Raw genomic sequence first — 20,125 nt, 5'->3', positions numbered from 1 at the left:
TGTGGATCTTCAGAAATCAACTGACAAGCAAAAAAAAAAAAAAAAAAAAACTAAAATCATAAGACAGCTGTAGTCTGGATTTGTATTTTATTTAAGCCAGGACTGAAAAAAAAGACATTTCCTTATCTTTGTTTGTATTAAAAGCAAGATTTCACATGGCTACATACTGCATCAAGTTAAAGCCATACAATCAGACTCACTTTAAGGTACAGCTCACAAACACAGTCCTTTGTGTGAACAGACAGGTCTTTCAATTCCTGTATTGATCATTTTGGAAGCCAGAGCATTTTCTCACCATTTTCTTTCTTGCAGGGGTAAGTGAACATTAGGAGGATTATACAGAACAAAGCGGTCAACTGCCATCCTAGTCTGAATAAAACATATATATATATAAAATGTGCTGGTCATTATATATAACTGCAATCTTCCCCAACCAAGGGAAAGAAATCAATGAAGCGGAAGCCAAGTGAACTTGTTTCTTTTGGTGGCCACCTTTAGACATTTTATCCACTGTGTGTCTCCTTTGGGAAAACAGATGGGTTCTGAGTTAGGAAGATTTTTCAAGTACTTCAGGCATCTCAGTTTTTTCAATTTCTTACTCCGTTGGCTACATTTGCACCAAGCTACTATTGAAATCAGTAAACATCAAACTTTTTGGAGGTGGAAAAAAACTAAATATTTAAGTAGCTGACAATATGCCACTTTTGACAATTATACGAAGATGAACTAATAACAGTTCTTCACTTCCAGTAAAACAGTTACAACGCCATGAAATAATATTGAACCCTGAACTCAGTCTTTTATGGAGGACAATAAGCTGTGTTCACAGGAATGCATCAGTGCTATTAGTGAGATTTCAATCACACGGCAAATGCAGAGAATGCAATGAAATCCTTAAGTGCGTTTAAGGTTATATGAAATCCTTAAGTGCGTTTAAGGTTATATGAAATCCTTAAGTGCGTTTAAGGTTATATGAAATCCTTAAGTGCGTTTATGGTTATAGGAGCGCTTCTGAAAGCAGTAAGAACGTTAGATGTGATCCGAGGCTTCATCTTAAGTTCTTACACGATCTGAATAGATGAAACACCTAAGCCACTGAAACAAGAGGTATATAGTCCAGACTTAATGTTGTGCTTGAATATCAGCAAATGTTTTAGCCCTGCCCATCATAAATGGAAACCGTTAAGCAATATTATGCAGCATCAATGAAAATTTCATTTGAGTTCCTTATCTCTAGTTTGGTATGAGATCTTGCTTTTCATATTTCGAACACAAGTTCATGCAAAACAACAGTAAACACGACACGTCTTGTGGTCTATTCCCTTAAAGAGCTTAAAAAAAAAAGCCTTCACACTCTAGTGAAAAATAATAATTCATATATATCTGACATTGACCACAGACCGCCAGTAAGCAGAGGATCCGTTTCTTAATGATGCCTTCTCCAGGCTTAGCCAAGAGCGGCCACCTGGGAGGAATTTAGGACAGCTACTCGAACCTGACATTACACGTGGATTCTACGTCTTTGGTTCCAGATTCCAATTCTCTGCATTTTCCTTCTTCATCTGAAAATGTAATGATCATTTAAAAGCCACTTCAGCTGCTCAATTAACAGTTTCTCCACTGCAACATTAGAGAGAGCAAAAACTCTCATCTATCTGTGGATGATTTGTCAAGCTAAACCAACTAACTCCAAAAAAAGAAAATCTGAAAACATTTAGCTAGAAACAATAATATGATACAGTATCAGCAGTGGATGAAAATGCTGAGTAATGTACTGTGAAGACGGACAAGGCTGTTGTATGGACTCCGACCTCCCCTGAGTGAAGAGACGGAGCATATGGAGTGACAACAGTGAACGCTACACTGAAGGCAAAGAAGTCATCACTTCCTGTGGGCACTGAGGCAGGGCACACGGAACAACCGGAATGTTTCATACGAATCACTACACAGTCCTCAAAATATATGTAAAAAGAAGTGCTAGCAGACCAATCTGAGATCTCATTTGTAAGGACTGAGAAAAGACACGTCTGTCACTTGGCCACATGAGAATGGCGCTAGTGGTTTAAGCCACATTTGGGACGAAATGTCCCGCTTGGATGCGAAACATGTTTTATGTGGACGCTGACATTCACAAAAAAGAAAGGTGAGCTCCCTATGCCAGCAAGAAAAAAAGAAGAAGAAAAAAACAACAACTATCTAGGCCACTGAAGTAAGCAAAATGTGTAATTTTATCAAAAAAAAAAAAGCAATAACCACAGAAATGCATTTTCAAAATAAAATAACCCAAAAATAAATTACACGAAGCAGGACATTGACTGTTGATGCCACAGTGCAATTCCTCTTTTGGAGACGAGCACCTCCACTATGACACAGGCACTTGGGAGTTATACTAAAGATGCTGCCCTGCTCCTCTCCTCCAAATCCAAACATAGCCAAAAGAAAAAAAAAAAGTTCGGCCTGATACTCACCAATGCTTGTTTTCATCTGAAACAGTTCTTCATAAATTGTTAAAATAATTCAATTTTATACAAAATCAAATCCAAGCTTGTATAGCAAATATTTAGCGCATATTTACATCATTTAAAGAGACGGTGCGACAGCTGAAATCCAATGGGTGTTTGTCGTTAGTGTCATGACATCAGTGATGTTAACCATGTTAAGGGAAGCTTAACCTCTCACTGATAAAACACAGACAGAAAATAAAAGCTTGATTTGCTTTCTTTGTTATAAATACATCAGCATAAATGTAACTATGTTTGTACACACTATATATCTTTTGCAAGTACTTCTTGTTTTCAAATAGATTTCGGATTTTAGCAGGAGTTGTAGCTGATTGCTCATTGAATGCAGCGGTGTGTTTCTGCTCTTGTCAGGAGGAGGAGAATGGGTGCCGTTGAAGGTTCCCCAAGCTAAGCAAGGCCCCGCGCTTCAGAGGTTTGACTGCCTCCTTAAGGAGAGAGCACCCATTACCTGACCTGCCATACGCCACACCAAAAATGTATCACCGCAAACTAACAAACATAGAAAGGGTTCTGGAAATGAAAACAAAGAAAAGCAGCTGCATCTCTCTTTCCCCCACAACATTGGATAGAGTCCCAACGCTTTTGGTAAACCACGGTCTGTTTGCTGATGACGCACAAGGTGGGGGAATTTTGGTCATGAATAGCTTTTTTTTTTTCTCCTTTATGTCATTAGATGTTGATTTCCAGAGTGGACAATGCTGTTGGCGTTCTCATGCCTCGTTCTCTGTCGCAGGGGTGTTGTTGGCCGTTACCGTCGAGTCGGGTTTACCAGTCATTCGGTCCAGTTCTGCCTGAACGTCAGTCAAACCCGGCTTCTGCCCTTGGAAGACAGAGGAGAAAGAAAAAAACAGAGTAATCTCCTGTAGCTTCTGTGTTTTATATATAAATATAAATAACAGGTTGGCTGTGTGGATGAGTGCTGCATGCTGGTATGCATTCAAAAGCAGCATGCTACGTGCAGCTACACAAATGCAAACTTAATGAGAAAGACAGGAAAAGGTTTAAAAAAAAAAAAAAAAAAAAAGCACTGCATGCAGTCCTTTATCCAAACACAATGTCATTTAAATGATGGGGACATAACAGCAGTTAAAGAACACAGAAATGTGTTAATATGTTAGCAATTCATCGTAAACAACTGAAACTAAATATCAAAGCATGAAAAAGTGCAGTTGGTATGAACTCGACGTCATCTTAGGAATGAAAACCAGTCAGTATGAGATGTAATCATCCATGCTGGCGTCACTCACACAGGCTTTTCAACCCATTTCTCCTGCTTTATTCTCTCTGGCTCTGAAGGTAAAACTCCCCCCCCCCAAAAAAAGAGCATTGTCCAGAGGAAAAAAATATATAAACATTTTGACAGAAGGTGATCAGGTGAATCTTATGAATGATTGTACAGGTCATAATTCAACCAGGGAAATAAACTGAAAAAAAAAAAAAAAAAAAACTCTTCAGATTGTCCTGTTGTCCATGTATACCAAGTTTTGTGAAATTGAGACACTTTATTCAAAAGATACAGGCCAATTAGACACTACAGACCAAAGCCACAATATACTGGTCTATCTCTCCAAAATAAAAATAAAAAGTCCTTTTGTCAGGAGTATCTTGAGTTAATGCACAGCCAATTTCATGCAAATCAAACATGCATTAAGAAACTGAGGCCAATTTTATGACAATTATGACTGAATGCATTTTAATCAAAAAAAAAAAAAAATCTTACCCACTGCAATAAATATTACATTAAATCAAGTTTATTTTATTTTATTTTTATGCAAAACAAACCGTTTTCCTTCCCCTTTATGATTTTAGGGTGAAATATGACCTATTCGTGGCAGTCGTCTTGTTTGTTTGTTTTTGTTTTTTGTTTTTTCACCTGTTTCTGGGGTTGAGGCTGGCAAAGGAAGAATTTACCTGTTTTCTTGGCAGAGCCCTGTACAGCTGCTCCTGCTGCCGCCCCCGGTGTCCCAGGACTGCCCGGCACACCCGTCTTTTTACTCAGCAGACTGTTGAAGAAGTTGGCCAGCACTCCTTCATTCGCTGCTGCTCCTAGAAACACACACAAACTAAATATAATGACCTCAGGTGGCAATGTCCAGACGTCATTCACTTGCACTGTGAGGTGTTCAAGAGCAAACATACATCCAGATTTACAATCAATCAATCGTTGGAGGCTGAAATCAATTTCACTGCACAGCTCTAGCTAAAATGCCAACAAACTTAAAGTTGGCAAAAACCAAACTATTTGAAAAAGAACACAATTAAATGAAGAAAAAAGTAATATGATACCCAAAAGGGTGGGAATGTTTAAGAATTCGATTAAAGTTGATTTACTTAAAACGACTGAATGTATCACTGCTGGTATGAAACATGCTGTCTAGCTGAAATATAATTTCACATCCCTACATTCTCCTCAGGAGGGCAGAGTTTAGAGAGGTTAGACTGAAGCAGAGGGACGAACCAGCAAAATGAGATGAGTGTGAGAGGGAACAGAAGAACACAGAGAGAAAGAGTGAGAGAATAAAGTGCTCATATTTAGACTCTCATGAAAACACTGTGTTGTGGCTCAACTGCACAATCATGTGCTATTTGTGCCAGCTTGATGAACAGAGAGCCATGAGATCACAAAGCTTCATTTAGGTTTTGTGGTGTGTGCGTAATCTTGCGAGGTAAGATTTCGTACCTTTCATGTTGGGGTCTGGTTTCTTCACTGCAGTCATGGGGGAGACACTAGCCACATTGGTGGGCCCTGTCCGGCCTGTCGGTCGGGGTGAACCAGACGCAGTCCGGGCAGGAGACTCCTACGCACACACACAAAAAAACAGTGGTAGGAGACTGCAAAACCAATTCAGCAGACTACCCGAATTCCCACTACACGAGATCACCATTAAAAAGAAATCTTAAGTACAATTAAAAAATAAAAAGCATTTGTAATGCAGTTTGTAAAACATTAGTGTCACAACATTATCTCAGGATCCTCAAAGCAGCATAATAGTATCACACTTTAAAGTGTGAGAGCTGTGTAAGGTGTCTGAAGTCACACTTACTGTTCCTCTTGTTGGTGTGGCCGGCTGCTTGGCTAACAATGACTGTAATAAAGTGACAGAAGACATAAGAGCTGAAATATTGCTGTGTAAAACATGTAACCATGTACAATACTGTTCAAAAGTTTGGGGCCAGTCATTTTGTTTTAAAGAAAATTGTAAAGGTCCATTGAAGTGCCTTGAAAGGTGCTGGGCTATTCTGTGGTGATCAGTAAAATCAACTGAAACAGGAAGACAGGGAGTCATAGAGCAGCCCCGCCCACTTTTTTTAAAAAGTAGCCAATTTGATAAAAGCCGCATTTGATAGTTTCAGACAGCCTTTAGATTCAATGTTACTAAAGCAGAGCAGTTATCACAATCATTCTGAGGATGTGTAGATTGAACAGGGTGTTATATATTGATGAATGTCATTGGTGTTATCTTCTACTCATCAGTTCTAACACAGTGTATCTAACAGTTTCTCCTCCTAATCTCATCCATTTCACTTCAAAATATAGCATTCGGTGTTGAATTCAATATGTTTTGTGGTCTGAGCCGATTCTGTGGTATTATGTTCCTATGTAACAATCAATGACGCATTAAATTGAATAAAAGTGAAACTAAGTGACATTTGTCTTACAAAATACTTCAGTTTCACATGGATAATTATATAAAACTGAATATATTAAAATAGAAAAATTATTTTAAATTGTAATATGTCATAATATTGCTTTTTATTGTTTTTAATTTTTTGTATTTGGGTGATACATAAATTATTGTTTGTATGCAGTCACACAATGATCTTTTCATTTCAAATACAAAAAAATCAAAAGCAGCTGCTTAAAGCGGTCATATGATGTTGATTATTTTGTGTATTTGGTGTAATGAAATGTGTTTATGCTGTTTAAGGTTCAAAAAACACATACTGTACATTAGTTCCTCCTCTATGCCCCGCCTTTCTGAAATGCATAGTTTACAAAACTCATCGGTCTGAAAAGCGAGGTGTGCTCTGATTGGTCAGCTATTCAGTGCATTGTGACTGGCCGAATATCTCAAGCGTGTGACAGAAATGTTACGCCCCTCACCATACTGTGATGCGTGTCCCTGTCAGAACACCAGCGGGACAGGACAAAAACAATAAAACCCATTACAAACTAGGCATTTGTTGCATCCAGTGGGGACATAATTACTGATTATAATGACTTATAACATGCCAGCCAGCGGCTAGAGTTAGGAACAGCCAGCAGCAAAGAAATAATGGCCGCTGAATTCAACGAAGACTCCACTTTCGTGCACAGTGAAAGCCCATCCAGCGGTCCACAGTGAAAAATGTATGCATTTCCTCAGCGACCAACACGGATCAGCTCTAGGCATTATGAAGCGGATCTTGTCCTCTTTGGAAGGCCAAACAAAGTTTCGCTTTCACAATGAAACACACATTTATACGAAATGGTGGTGTGGCAACAACAATACTATAACGAGAATCAAAGTTACGCCATCTTTATTTGCGTGAACATTTGGGCGCCGTTATGCAAATCTTTCCCCACAGTGACGCAGAGGTGGGGGCGTGGACTTAACTTTTATAAAAAAAAAAAAAACTATCTTTGGTTTTGAGACTTTAGTCTTTGCAACATTACTGGTCTTTATGCACCAAGAGCTTGTAACAATCCAAAGAGAAAGGAAACATTTAAATCGCATTATATGACCCCTTTTAAAGGGATAATTCACCTAAAAATGAGAGGAGAATGAAATGAGAGATAAAAAAAAATGGACCATTTGAGAGATAGGTGGCAGTGATGCACTTAGAAGTCTGCAATCTGCCGTAAAACAAAACGCCTCACGTGTAGGCTGAAGAAAACGCGAAATTCAGCCATTGCGTTGGAAAACTATATAAATACTGTTCAGTTTCTTGCACAGACCGATCACTTTGTGTCTTTACACCTCACGAGGTGCAGGGTTTAACTGGTTTTGTTTGTGTATGTTTTATGACTCTCAAAGCCTTGATTCCCATCCACTGACATTATAGGACTGACTGCCAAATGGTCTGAGTTGAAAATCTCTGTTTGTGTTCTACTGAAGAAACAAAGACACCTAGATCTTGGATGCCCTGGAGGTAAGCAGATAAACATCAAATTTTAATTTTTCGGTGAACTATCCCTTTAACAGCAGTGACAGTGCACAAACAGCCTACAATTGTGTTAAAGACCACTCAATAAAAAAAAAAAATTTAAAAAAAAATTAAAAAAAACTTGCATAAACAACATTCACAATTGATTAAACCACATGGAGCCGTTCAAGATATATGACAAAACCCATGGTGAAACTCAAGAGCATGTGCCAGCATAAAAAAAGCTGGCTTGCAATGTCCATTAAAACTAAATTATTCTATTAAATTTCCAAATATTGTGCATGTAAACAATATACTGCATATCCGACCCTGGGTAAGTCGATGAAAACAATAAGAGGGCTTCACCAGCTCCTGATTGGTCAGACGACTCCGGAACCACGAGGGAAAATAAACAAGTCAAAAGGGTTTAACTGCATCTAATCAAACTAATGAAGGACAGCAGGAAAGCTTTGTGAGGGATGCATGTTGACGTCAGAGAAAAGATCACTTGATTTCAGCTGCCTTTCAAATGTGTAACCTCAGCACTGAATGAAGAAACCAGATCCTAAATCTGCATTCGGTTTTCCTGTAGTCCAAACATACCTGCTGCTTCATGAGGAAGACCTGCTCATCCTCTGCACTGATTTCCTTGTCATGCACCAACTTTAGAAACAAACAAAAAAGGCAAATGTTATACAAGCAGAAGCAGACGAAGGTAAAATGTTGATTCCTAGGTTCTTTTCTCACCTTTCGTACAGGAGGTTTGGTTATAAAGTCCTCAAAGGGATCCTCAGGTCGAACCGTTGAGAAGTTTTCATGCAGGATGGCAATTTTCTTGTCATTGTCCCATCCGGATGGACTACACAGAGATATAATGTTTTAACAGAAACCAGTTCGACAGTGAAGTGAAGTGAAGTGAAGTGACATTCAGCCAAGTATGGTGACCCATACTCAGAATTTGTGCTCTGCATTTAACCCATCCGAAATGCACACACACAGAGCAGTGAACACACACACACACACACTGTGAGCACACACCCGGAGCAGTGGGCAGCCATTTATGCTGCGGCGCCCGGGGAGCAGTTGGGGGTTCGATGCCTTGCTCAAGGGCACCTAAGTCGTGGTATTGAAGGTGGAGAGAGAACTGTACATGCACTACCCCCACCCACAATTCCGTCCGGCCCGAGACTAGAACCCACAACCCTTCGATTGGGAGTCCAACCCTCTAACCATTAGGCCACAACTTCCCCCTGACTGACACCAATTGAATTAGATACGGATATTCTCACATAAAAAGATGAGAAATGCAATTTTTTAGGGGATTTTGAAGATCTCACATGAACACGGCGTCCTTCTCCACTACTAAGGCAGGCGTAGTAAACTGGAAGTCATATATTTTGTGCACCATGTATTTGTAGAGAAGGTCCATGTTCTTTTCCTCTTTGACCGAAGTGTAAATCAAGCCAGCTCCATCTGTGAGATGTGATTAAGGATGTGTACACCGTAAAAACACACACACACACACACACACACACACACGCGCACACTTTTGGCTGTTTTATGGACAGGTCACATTCATCATGTGACTTTCTGGTTTTACCACCTGTATTATTACCGGTATTTTAAAAGGAAAAAGGCTAATTTAAATGTACTTTTTAAACATAAAAAGCAGATCTTGATAATTCAAGTAGGTTGGCAATGGCACATTGATATTATTTCCCTTACTGTAATATACAGTTATTTTTTGCAAAATATAAACAGCAACTATATACAATCCCAAAATACCTGAAATATGATGGTGAGTTTATGGCAGTTTCTGCCATTTTTAACCATATATTTAACAAAATCTTTCTCTTTACAGTGTACTGTATGGGGAAAAAGAGAAATATTTATGACAACACAAATGCTAAGACTGAGTAGGATACACTGTAGACAGAACCGCCGGATGTGTGACTGAATGAAGTCAAAGTGCTCCTCCTTGTAGTCGTGCTCCTTCTCCAGTACACTGACAGCATCACACTAGAAGACACAGAAAACACGGTCTTTCATGCAGTATATCTGAGATTATATTAGAAGTAAACAACATGAGGGTGAGTAAATGAGAGACTTGCTTTTCTGAACCATTCATTCATCATCATTGATCTCCTGATTTTAGATGACAGACACACCACTAAAAACCACAGACAAGCACACACATGCTTAACAGAACTGAAGCAGCAGCCATCTTGTTGAACGCAATCTAGAATCATTTTGGCAGGAAGAGGAGGTGCCAGCAAGGCTGCATGAAAATCCAAGAGGCTGCCATGACAAAAAATATCTTGGACCGATCAGTCTAGGCCACTGCAAATGCAAACTCCTCTCTGCATGTCACAGGTACTGATATCATATCTGATACCATAATGATATCTGACATCTGAGTAATATTTGGTTTGTCTGTATTTTGAAAATTGTCTGAAGTGTTCTTTTTTTTTTTTTTGACCACACAATGTTGTTTGAACCTAATACTGCTCTGGAATGTCATTTTTGGGTGAACTATCCCTTTAAAGTTATTGCAGTACGCCAGTGAATTGCTGCTGTGAGCACATCAGTAATGATGATACTAAAGCATATTGATAAGAGCAAATTTTGTGCTTTCAAGTACTGGAAACTGGAACTGCTTTCTGAAATTCAACCAGGCTCTATTCTTCTCTATCCCAGGGCGAGGCTGTTTGATCACTGTGCCTGCTGACATTGAACAGAACAAAGAGTGAACCTTTTACTCTCAGACCTAAACTACCTCATTTAGAAACGGGTTGCCTTTCACGCACCCGGGGCTGGAGGAAGACTAACACTAGAAGAGATCATAGAGCGTGTTCTGATCCGAGAGAGCATGTGAGGGGGGCATGGCGAGTCTGCAGCTCTGAACCTGCAGGCTACTGAGACGCCATAAAGAGAGCTTTTCATCCGGTTAAAGACACTGACACACCAAATCACCAAACACAGAGCAAAACAACTCAAAATATCCACTCAGATTTCAGAAATTGTACATCTACTCACTTCTATTTATTCACAGGGCATACGCTACCATTTAAAAGTCAGTAAGTTTTATATATTCATACCTCTTGTTCAACATAAAGTAATTTGTCTGTAAAGTCTGTTAAGATGTGTAATGTTACAAAATAGTTGCCCATTTGCTGAGAGTTTGATTGACAGGCGATCTGACCCATCACAACACCGAATCCACCATTTTATCCGACAAACAAACCAGACAGGAGAGTAGACTAATGTTGAAAGACTTGAACTTGAACAAGTTTTGCATTGATATATTTCCGCGGTTGAAAAAAGAGAGACCTTCTGATGTTCATTTTGTGCTTTAACTAGTTAATATGAAAAGACGTACAGCAATCTGTCACAAGTTCACTAAAGACTTTTATACTTTTTTTCATACTAAAAGTAACCTTGTCTGACGGTGACCTCTTTGTTCCACGATATAGCTTTTTTTTTTTACATTATATTTTTCAACTTATACTTCACAGCATTACTGTATTTTGTAGTGTTACTGTACCTTTTTTTTTTTACATTTTTATAGACTTAACAGACCCCAAACTTTTGAACAATATTGTTGGTTTATAAACACACAGCACTCTTAAACTAGAATGCTTTAATAATGTGATCTCAAATACGCTGATCTGACTTTTATTAAAGCAATAAAACACCTAAGACTCAATATGCCAGGTCAAAGGGCCATATCACCTTTGTGCAAACCATGAGCACTGGAATGCCCAGGTTGTGTGTGAGGATGTTGTCTCCCAGGGGCAGCAGCACACCCTCATCCTCTCCCCCGGCCGCTGGAGCTCGTCTCTGGGGTGACTCCTCTGGCTCTACATACTCCTGAAAGGCCTTAACCACTGCAGAGAAGAGAACAAACCTTGACTTACATATTTACAGTCAACAGTGTCAACTGATACATTATACAGCTGACACAGTAACAGAATCATCAAACCACTGCACATTACTGTTCACATTACACAAACCATTTATATTTTGCAACAAATTCAAAAGACATAATATTTAAATAAGCGGTGGTTGCAGATCATACATAGATAGATGTAGGGGTCTGAGTAATATATGATTATGACATTAATCCAATTAAGTTTAACTTTTTTTTAAATGACACAGTAATGAATCCGTTAGTGGAGTAGTAAAAGTTATAACTTTACCGTGTAGACAGCATTCAAGCTAATGTTAGCTTACTAGCAATAATATAAAAGTATTTAAGAGGTATGAGTGTACTTTAAAAAAAAAAAAAAAATCAAATGACTGAAAGCAATGTAGATAAATTAACAAATCTATACAAATAAAGGGAACATCCACAGAATTAGGGCATTCCAGTCAGGTTACATAAGATCCAAACGGATGATTTGTACCAAAAAAAGATTGTTGAAGGGAAAATATCTAAATCAAAAATCAAATACAAAAACAAAAAATAAATCTTAGCATGAGCAAGGATTTGTAACATTAACCTGACAGTTTATTATCTGTTGTGTAACTTGTTATGGACAGATTTGAGCAGCCGAGGCCTGTGGAAGAGCAGCTCAGACGTGAACAGAGCTGACAGCACATTCTTAAGACTCAGTCTGATCCCTGCACAAGTCCTCACCCTCACACGGGACTAGAGAACATGCGAAAAACCACCCAAAACAATGTTATTGACTGCCGGGCTGATACACTGCAGTATATGGAGAGGGCATGATGGTGATGTGTTGAAGTGGGTGGCTGGAATGGCCTTTAATCAGTGGTATATTCAGGAGGGAGGTAAGAGAGGTAAAGGGGGAGAAACTTCCTCAGGAACCTTAAGAATGCAGCTCCAGATGACCCAGAAACCAGACAAGCTGCACGACTTCCTTCAACGTGCTGTTAAAGAACAACAGCTCCAGTGCTGCTGGAATAACAGACCACAGCTGTCTGAGAAGCAGATTTCAAAAAAATCTTTTTCTTGGTCAAAAAAAAAAAAAAAGAAGACTTCTTTACAAAAACATTTGTCAAAATATTTCAGAAAGTCATATAAACTCATGAAACCCTTCATTAATTGGTTACATAACACTCAATTACCCACACCCCGTGATGTGGGGCGCATACGTGTTTCCACAGGAGCCAGAGATCAAGATAATATGGTGCATTTACAGCAAACCAATAAACAACTGTTACAAAGAGTCCATTAGGAAATTTTAATTAGCTCCAGAAGGCAAACCGATGATTACCATCTAGTGATTCTTCTTAAGAGTTCATATCACATGGCCCAGTCTTCACATTTTACATAATACCCTTGATTCCACTGCCTCATGTTATCTCAGTTCTCAACAAAACCATTTTTTAAAACTTGATCAGCCTGTTTTCACATCAGCTGAAAGTGAGGTATGGATTTTAATCTAGAACCACCAACTTCCTTAATCAATGTGGCCTAACCTCAATCAAATGAAGAACCAGTTTACAGTCTCTTTCTTCTGTCGACTTTGACCAGCTTCCACAAACAAGGGTGGGGACAGTCAGCAGAATACACGGCCAGTGTGCATTTCCAGCTATGAAGCCGTCCGAGTGTCAAATGGGTCTAAAAACCATGATGGCAAAAAACCAAATAGTAAATACCAAATAAATAATGCTGTTTTTGCAAAAAATTAAATGTAAAAAAAAAAGTGGTTATATGGTCACGTTTAGCCTTTGAACAACACAAAAAAGTACATCCAGTCGTCTCTACATGTAAGATAATATTCAGTTAATGTGTTAGCTGACTAAGAGCTGTGAGACGTTGTGTTTTAGCACAGTGGTTTGAGATGCGCTCGGGTGTTGTGCTTAGAGCAACGAGTCGAATGTCATGAACAGCTAACGGAGCGGACCATGATGCAACGTCTTGTAAGAGGGGCTGGACTGTCCTTCCCACTACAGTGCTGAGTCCGGTCAGAAGCGAGGAGTGAGAGGACGCTGCCTGCTTGTGCTGCCCATGTTGTCTCTTTTTCTGGGCGGGTCAGTTTCAGAAAGCTATGGGCGGCTTAAAGGCTTAGTGTGTTTGTATTACATTTAAATATATATCCAACATTTGGCACTATAAGATGTGAACTTGAAAAATAAGGTTTTTATGCTTTTGAAAGAAGTCTCTTATGCTCACGACGTGCATGAATTTGATCGAAATAGACTGAAAACAGTAATACTGACATTATTACAATGCAAAACAACTTTTCTATTAAAATATTTTATTTCTCTAATGTAAACATAAATCTTTTGTAATGGTATAAATGATAAAGAAAAAAAATTGAAAGATGTACACCGTACAATTAGAAGGTCAGACTGGCAGATAGAGAGCAACTGATTCAGATAACCATTCATTTTAGGGATGTTTATTTTGGTTATTTTTCCTCGCTTGTTAACCGATTATTAAGTTTTAGCCAACAAGATTATTTTAAATTAGAACCAAATTACATTAGAAAGGATCACTGTCTGTGATAGGGCTGTGCGATATGGTAAAAAAAAAAAACTATCACGATTTTTATCAATTTTCCGATTTCGATTTTAAACACGGTTTTGACACATACAGACATGCTTTACAGTCATAAATGCCTTCAGTATAAATTTGAAACATATTTCCAAAAGAAAACCAATGAGAGCTTTATCAAAAAGTTGTAACATTTCTCTAGAACAGACTTAAGTCAAAATAATCACTAAGTAAAGATGTCAAACAAAATCTAGACAGATGGCAAAAAATTATAATAAAAATAAATAAATAAAACCCGTGTTCAGGGTTTTTTTTTTTTTTTTTTTTTTTGCCATGCATTGGTCATAAAGCTCACCGTAGCGGTGCCTCAGGTGTTATATGTTTTGCCCAAGGTTCACACATACTCCGTCTGCAGTGCGTATACAGTAAGTTAAGTGTACGCGGTTCAGAAGCAGCAACAAGAGCGCATTATTGTAATGCGAAAGCACATTAAAATAATGTGCGAGCGTGAATCTATTTTCTGTTCTCATCTTTTACCGCGTGCAGTGTGAACATTCTGTTCCATTAATATGGGCTCGAAAAAAAAAAGGCTACGCATCACAGACAGTGTGTGTGAACCTGGAGTTAGGCATATGCCCAATCTGCTCTGTTCTCGCGCTCAACTTAGGTGCGCTGCATCCTGATTGATCCAGATAACATACTGCGGGAGGTTGGGGCTGCAGAAAATCGTGCTATAAAGTGATTTAGTAATCGTGCACACTCAAATCGCAATTTTATTTTAATTTATTGCACAGCCCTAGTCTGTGACCTGTTAAAAATACTAACATTTGTTTCCCGGGGATTAATTTGCCATGTGCAAAAAGCAATAAACAACAGAACATAAGGATTCACATGGTCTTCATATCACATCACGCACGTATTTTCACTTGAATAATAAATTATGAAAATGAAAGTTTCGGTTTCAGTTCATTTTTGTGCTGCGCGAAAGGAAACAGACGGCAGAACGCAGCATCTTAAATGCATAAAGATTTGTTTTTATTGGGAATGTACACAAGTAAAGGCAAACCTTTTACAATTTGATTATCTTCATGACTAAAAGGACTTTTTGCTTCCATTGTTGTATTTAAATACGCATAACATAGCCTATTTTAACAATGCGGCAAACCTTTCAAAATATTTTGAAAAATTACTGAAAATAAATGAATTACTTTTTAAACAGTTTAACTGATTGTATTAATCTGTCAAAATTCTTAACAGTTGGTTAACAGTTAACCAGTTAAACTGAACGTCCCTAGTTCAGATGTGATGCAAAACCACTGGTCTCAATATTTCATACACAAGCTGAAAATCAATCCCATTGCCAAGCCACTTCCCTATTCTGCTCTCACAGCCCAGTTTCTAGGGCACAACAGAAACAGTCATCCTCAGAAATAGCCTCTCACTTCATGTCAGAGCACTCTCTTCTTGTTTTCAACACTGATAAGAAGAAATATGTGACCCTGGACCATAAAACCAGTCTTAAGTGTCCTTTTTTTTTTTTTTTTTTTTTCAAAATTTGGATTTATACATCACCAGAAATCTGAATAAATAAGATTTCCATTGGTGTATGATTTATTAGGGACAGACAATATTTGGCCAAGATACAACTATTTGAAAATCTGGAATCTGAGGGTGTTAAAAAATACCTGGTTGAAAATATACCCCAGTGACTTAAGACTGGTTTTGTGATCCAGGGTCACATATATTAGTTATGCTATCACAGTAATAACTTACATTTTAAAATACATTGAAATATAAAAGAGTTTAAATTAAAATATTTAAGATTTTCCTGTATTTTTTATCAAACAAATGCAGCTTTGATAAACGGATTACCAATGCATAATATATATATATATATATATATATATATATATATATATATCGAAACCATGATTCTCAGCTTTTTTATTATTTTAATCATAACTAACACCAGTGAAGCAGCATTTATAATCACTCTTCTTCTTACAGCAAGTGTTGAATAACATGCGTTATGCAAATTCAAAGCACAAAGAGTGCTTCATATATAAACTTTCAATAAACCATCCTCCCTGCTAACTCCCAAAATAAAAGTGGATTATGACTCATGTAGTCAACAACAAAAAGCAATTTTAATAAAAGCATAATAATCCTTAGATCTAGGCTAATTCCCATGACTTTCTAACTACAATCACTTATTCACAACAGAGGGGGAAAAACTGTCCTAAGGTGTCCTAATGATTAAATACTGAAACATTATCATTCTTCACTGTATCAAAAAACAAACCAAAAACCTCAACATCTGCAACTGCTGTGTTACAAGAATTCATTTGTGTCTTTACTTCTGCATCACAATCTGACAGTTACTCTCCTCCGTCTGCAGCTGATTCTTCTCCTGAAGTCAGTATGTAAACACAGCAGTGTGCTACTGCATCTCAACATTTACATATGATCAAAACCCACCAGAGAAGGAACAAATCTACTACAGAAAGCATACTTGATATGATAAGTCATTTCAACATCCATCACCATCTTTCCATCAGACTGATGTGGGTTAATACAGTACCTCACCGTAAGTTACTCTAGTTGAACTTTCAGCTACTCAAAGCATGCTTATTTTTACCACTGGAGTCAAATAAGAGGTTTAGCGGAAAGACAGCTGGAGGTAGACTTTGTGTACAAGCAATCACCCATAGTCACACCTGAATCTGAAGGCCCCTACATGCTAACACCAAGCTGTTGGTATTACAGTACATCATCTTAGTAGTAAAAAAAGCAAACCAGGACTTACTCCTCTGCTCCATCTCTTTCATTTCCTCAGGTGGGATCTTGAGTTTGTCCACATGCTCACGCAGCACACTCGTCCACTTCTGCAGCGACTCCATGATGGTCCAAGGCCGTGACATGTCCACCACGAACACCGCTAGACTGTCCTTCAGCGACTCGGCAGTCACGGCGAACTTCAGCAAGCCTTTGTGGTACAAGTCTCCATCCAGGATCCACACGCCACAGCGAGTCAAATCTGGAAGATTCGGAAACATATAGAAACGTGATCAACTGCATTTTCCATAGACCAAAAGTGAACAATAAAAAACTATATTTAAAACTCATCCTAGTCTTATGGATTTATTTTTCTTTTTTTGTTTAATATGACAACTAACAAGTTTTATTATCATGACAGAGCTAGTTCGGTATTACTTTGCAAATTCTTTGAATCTTTTATCACTTATTCCAACTGCACTTACCCTCTCGGTCTTCATCCTGGACGTTCAGGTACAAGTACTCCAGCCCTCGACCTGTCTTACTGTGCTCGGCTCCTTGAAGTTTTGTCATAAGTGTTGTCTTTCCTGAACCATCCTCCCCTAAAACATCACCAGAAATCATAGCACGTTTAAATCATGACATAAAAGTGACCAAATCCACATATAAGTAATAAGAGTGTTTAGACAAAGATAATGAGTTCAGTTTATGACTGGGATAACGTTTAAAGTACAGTTTACCCAAAAATTCTGTGATCTTTTACTCACCCTCATATCATCCCAAACCTGTACGAGTGACTTTCGTATGCAGAACACATAAGATATATAAATATTTTTGTACATGCAATTCAAATAAAAGTTAACTAAAACCATTTGGTTCTTCACAATGTCTTCATTTGGATTCCGGAGAAGAAAAAGACTCATACAAGTTTGGAACAACATGAGGGTGATTAAATGACAGAATTTTACTAGAATTCAATATCAGCTTCCAACAGTACTTCTGAAAGATTTCTGTTAGAGATCACTTCATCTGGAAGGAAATCTGCTAAATACAAACGTCTGACAGATGTCTTTAAGATGTCAGTTTTACACACATTCTAAATCATTAACATTTTAAAGACGTTTTCTAAGGTTGTTTCACTTGAATGTGCCTGTCGACATTTGTAAGCAAAACTATAACTTTGGATTAAAAATCAAATTCACCAAAAAGAAGGGAGGGAAAAAAAAAAATCAAAAAGGCACATACCAAAAAGCAGTATATTTTTCCCAGAAGGCAACTTAGAGCTGGACCGTGTGGAAACTTCGCTGAGGATTGAAGACCTGAAAAACATAATAAATGAGCACCGACAAATTGCCGTCCATGACATCAACAGACATGGGCTTTAATAAGGTAGTTATTAGACTGAATGTAAGTTCGGACTGCAGACAACTAACTATGTAAGGTTAACTTTACTGTCATGCTACCAAAACATCCGCAGAAGGCCGTGACCACAAGGAGCTTCTCTCGCGCGCTGGACGTCAGTCAACCGTTAGATCGCATTAGAAACGGACATCAGGAATCAGTTTCCTGACTCTTATCATAACTAAACAGAAATCACAAGCCGTACACAGAAAATTAGCTACGCAAAGCTCCTTCAAGAACGACTTGGACACTACAGATGTCATGTAAAGCGTTGAGTTTTAACAAATACTAGCCAGCAGCACACGTCAGAAGCCAGAGAGCATGACATGAGCATATAAAGCGAAACAATCCGCTTCCTAACGCCTCCGAAGACTGCCTTTATTGTTAAGCCCGCTGTAAAGGTTTAATCGAGCCTGATCCAGACTTTGCCGTAAGTTTATGTCAAGTATTCTGTGCTCATCCGGGACCGGCGTTTGGGCAGCACCCGGCTGGAGACAAAGCAAATCATCACACTGACTGTCAAATAAACTAACTCCCTGCAGAACCCGCTTCACTCCTGGACACTCCGAGGTGAGGCGTACCAGAGGTTTTGTCCTTCATCATCCTCGTTGCTGTTCTCCAGAGTGTCGCCCAGTAGCTTCTTCTCTAAAACGGGAGCCATCTTGAGTGGAGAGGCACAAAGGGAGGCGGCGAGGCGCACACTGACTGCTTGAGGACCTCACACGAGACGCTTCGCGAATTACCTTCCCTACTACGGCGAAGGCGTACCTGATGAATATTAAACAAATACTGGGCGGGTCTCCCAGTTGACGCAGACGTTAAGTGGCCGCTTAGGTTGGGTCATGAATATTAATTAACACATCCAAAGCACAGACAGCCTGACTAAATTAATATTTATGAACAACGCCTTTACCGTAGTGCGAGCTATGTGTACGAGTTATCGCCATAGACAGTAAAATAAAAACAAAGACAACTTTACAAAAAAGAAAAAAAAATAAAAGAAAAGAGCGGAAAATTTCACCGAATCATTCCTCAGAAATCATAAGTCTTATTTTGTTTGTTTAAAATGCTATGCAGAATACATTAAATCGTAAAATACTTGATGCACTGCTGTATGAATTATGATCAGGCACTTGAAAAGGCAGCACTATCCGCGTTGGCTTGAATGATGTCATTTCAGACTTTGCCGCGCGCTGATGTCAGTGTCAGTGCATGCGATATGACTCATGCGCTGATCTGAGGTCAGTTGCTCGGTTGCGTTGTTATGGTGAAGATCTGACTGTAGATGGCTCGACCTGACACAAAGCGCCGCGGATCAGTTTCCTCTCCTCATATATATATGGATCAGTCCACGGTTCACGAACCCGTGTGATCACGAACCCGTGGAAATATTCATAAATGTATCGCGGAGTATATACAGAGTTATGCGTGGTGCACTTTTCACTCCTCTGTTATCTTCGAGTAATTTCTGGCCAGTCTTCAAAGAATGGGTAGTATGACATAAAAAATATGTACAATAAATTATATATATATATATATATATATATATATATATATATATATATATATATATATATATATAGACTCGTGAAAAGTAGTAACGTTAGTGTTTCATCTTTGCAGGTCCAATTTTGACATGTTTTTAAATCTTGACATGTTTTTTTGTCTGTCAATCAATTTTTACAATTTTTTAAATGCAATATTCTTAACCAAATAAAATACTTTATCCTAACGTAATGTAGCATAATCAAGAACAAGAACTGGGCTTTAAATAGTTACTTAGAAAGGTTAATTCAGGTCAAATTTGTGATACCAAAAAATAAAAAAGATTATC

At 38.4% G+C, this 20,125-nt stretch overlaps 1 protein-coding gene across 4 annotated transcripts; it reads right to left on the bottom strand.

The window, feature by feature from the left end:
* Positions 1-70: 70 nt before the first annotated feature.
* Positions 71-19,023, bottom strand: LOC128016707 (cytoplasmic dynein 1 light intermediate chain 2). 4 transcript variants are annotated; one of them, XM_052601403.1, is made up of 13 exons: positions 18,873-19,023; positions 18,136-18,209; positions 17,376-17,492; positions 16,922-17,152; positions 11,382-11,536; positions 9,575-9,668; positions 8,987-9,122; positions 8,397-8,508; positions 8,253-8,312; positions 5,567-5,608; positions 5,203-5,320; positions 4,434-4,568; positions 71-3,342 (listed from the first exon to the last, which is right to left on the bottom strand). In XM_052601403.1, the coding sequence occupies exons 1-13, from the start codon at positions 18,950-18,952 to the stop codon at positions 3,233-3,235; spliced, it is 1,464 nt and encodes a 487-aa protein (XP_052457363.1). In that variant the 5' UTR covers positions 18,953-19,023; the 3' UTR covers positions 71-3,232. The 4 variants fall into 4 exon arrangements, with proteins under 4 accessions (XP_052457363.1, XP_052457365.1, XP_052457366.1 ...); XM_052601405.1 differs by having other exon boundaries at positions 71-3,337; XM_052601406.1 differs by lacking the exon at positions 18,873-19,023 and adding an exon at positions 18,354-18,824 and having other exon boundaries at positions 71-3,337.
* Between the last annotated feature and the right edge of the window lie 1,102 nt (positions 19,024-20,125).

This window comes from Carassius gibelio, chromosome A7 (genome assembly GCF_023724105.1).
Source record: "Carassius gibelio isolate Cgi1373 ecotype wild population from Czech Republic chromosome A7, carGib1.2-hapl.c, whole genome shotgun sequence".
NCBI classification, from domain to species: domain Eukaryota; kingdom Metazoa; phylum Chordata; class Actinopteri; order Cypriniformes; family Cyprinidae; genus Carassius; species Carassius gibelio.
Note: the sequence above shows the minus strand (reverse complement) of the source record. Positions and strands in the feature narration are given on the sequence as shown.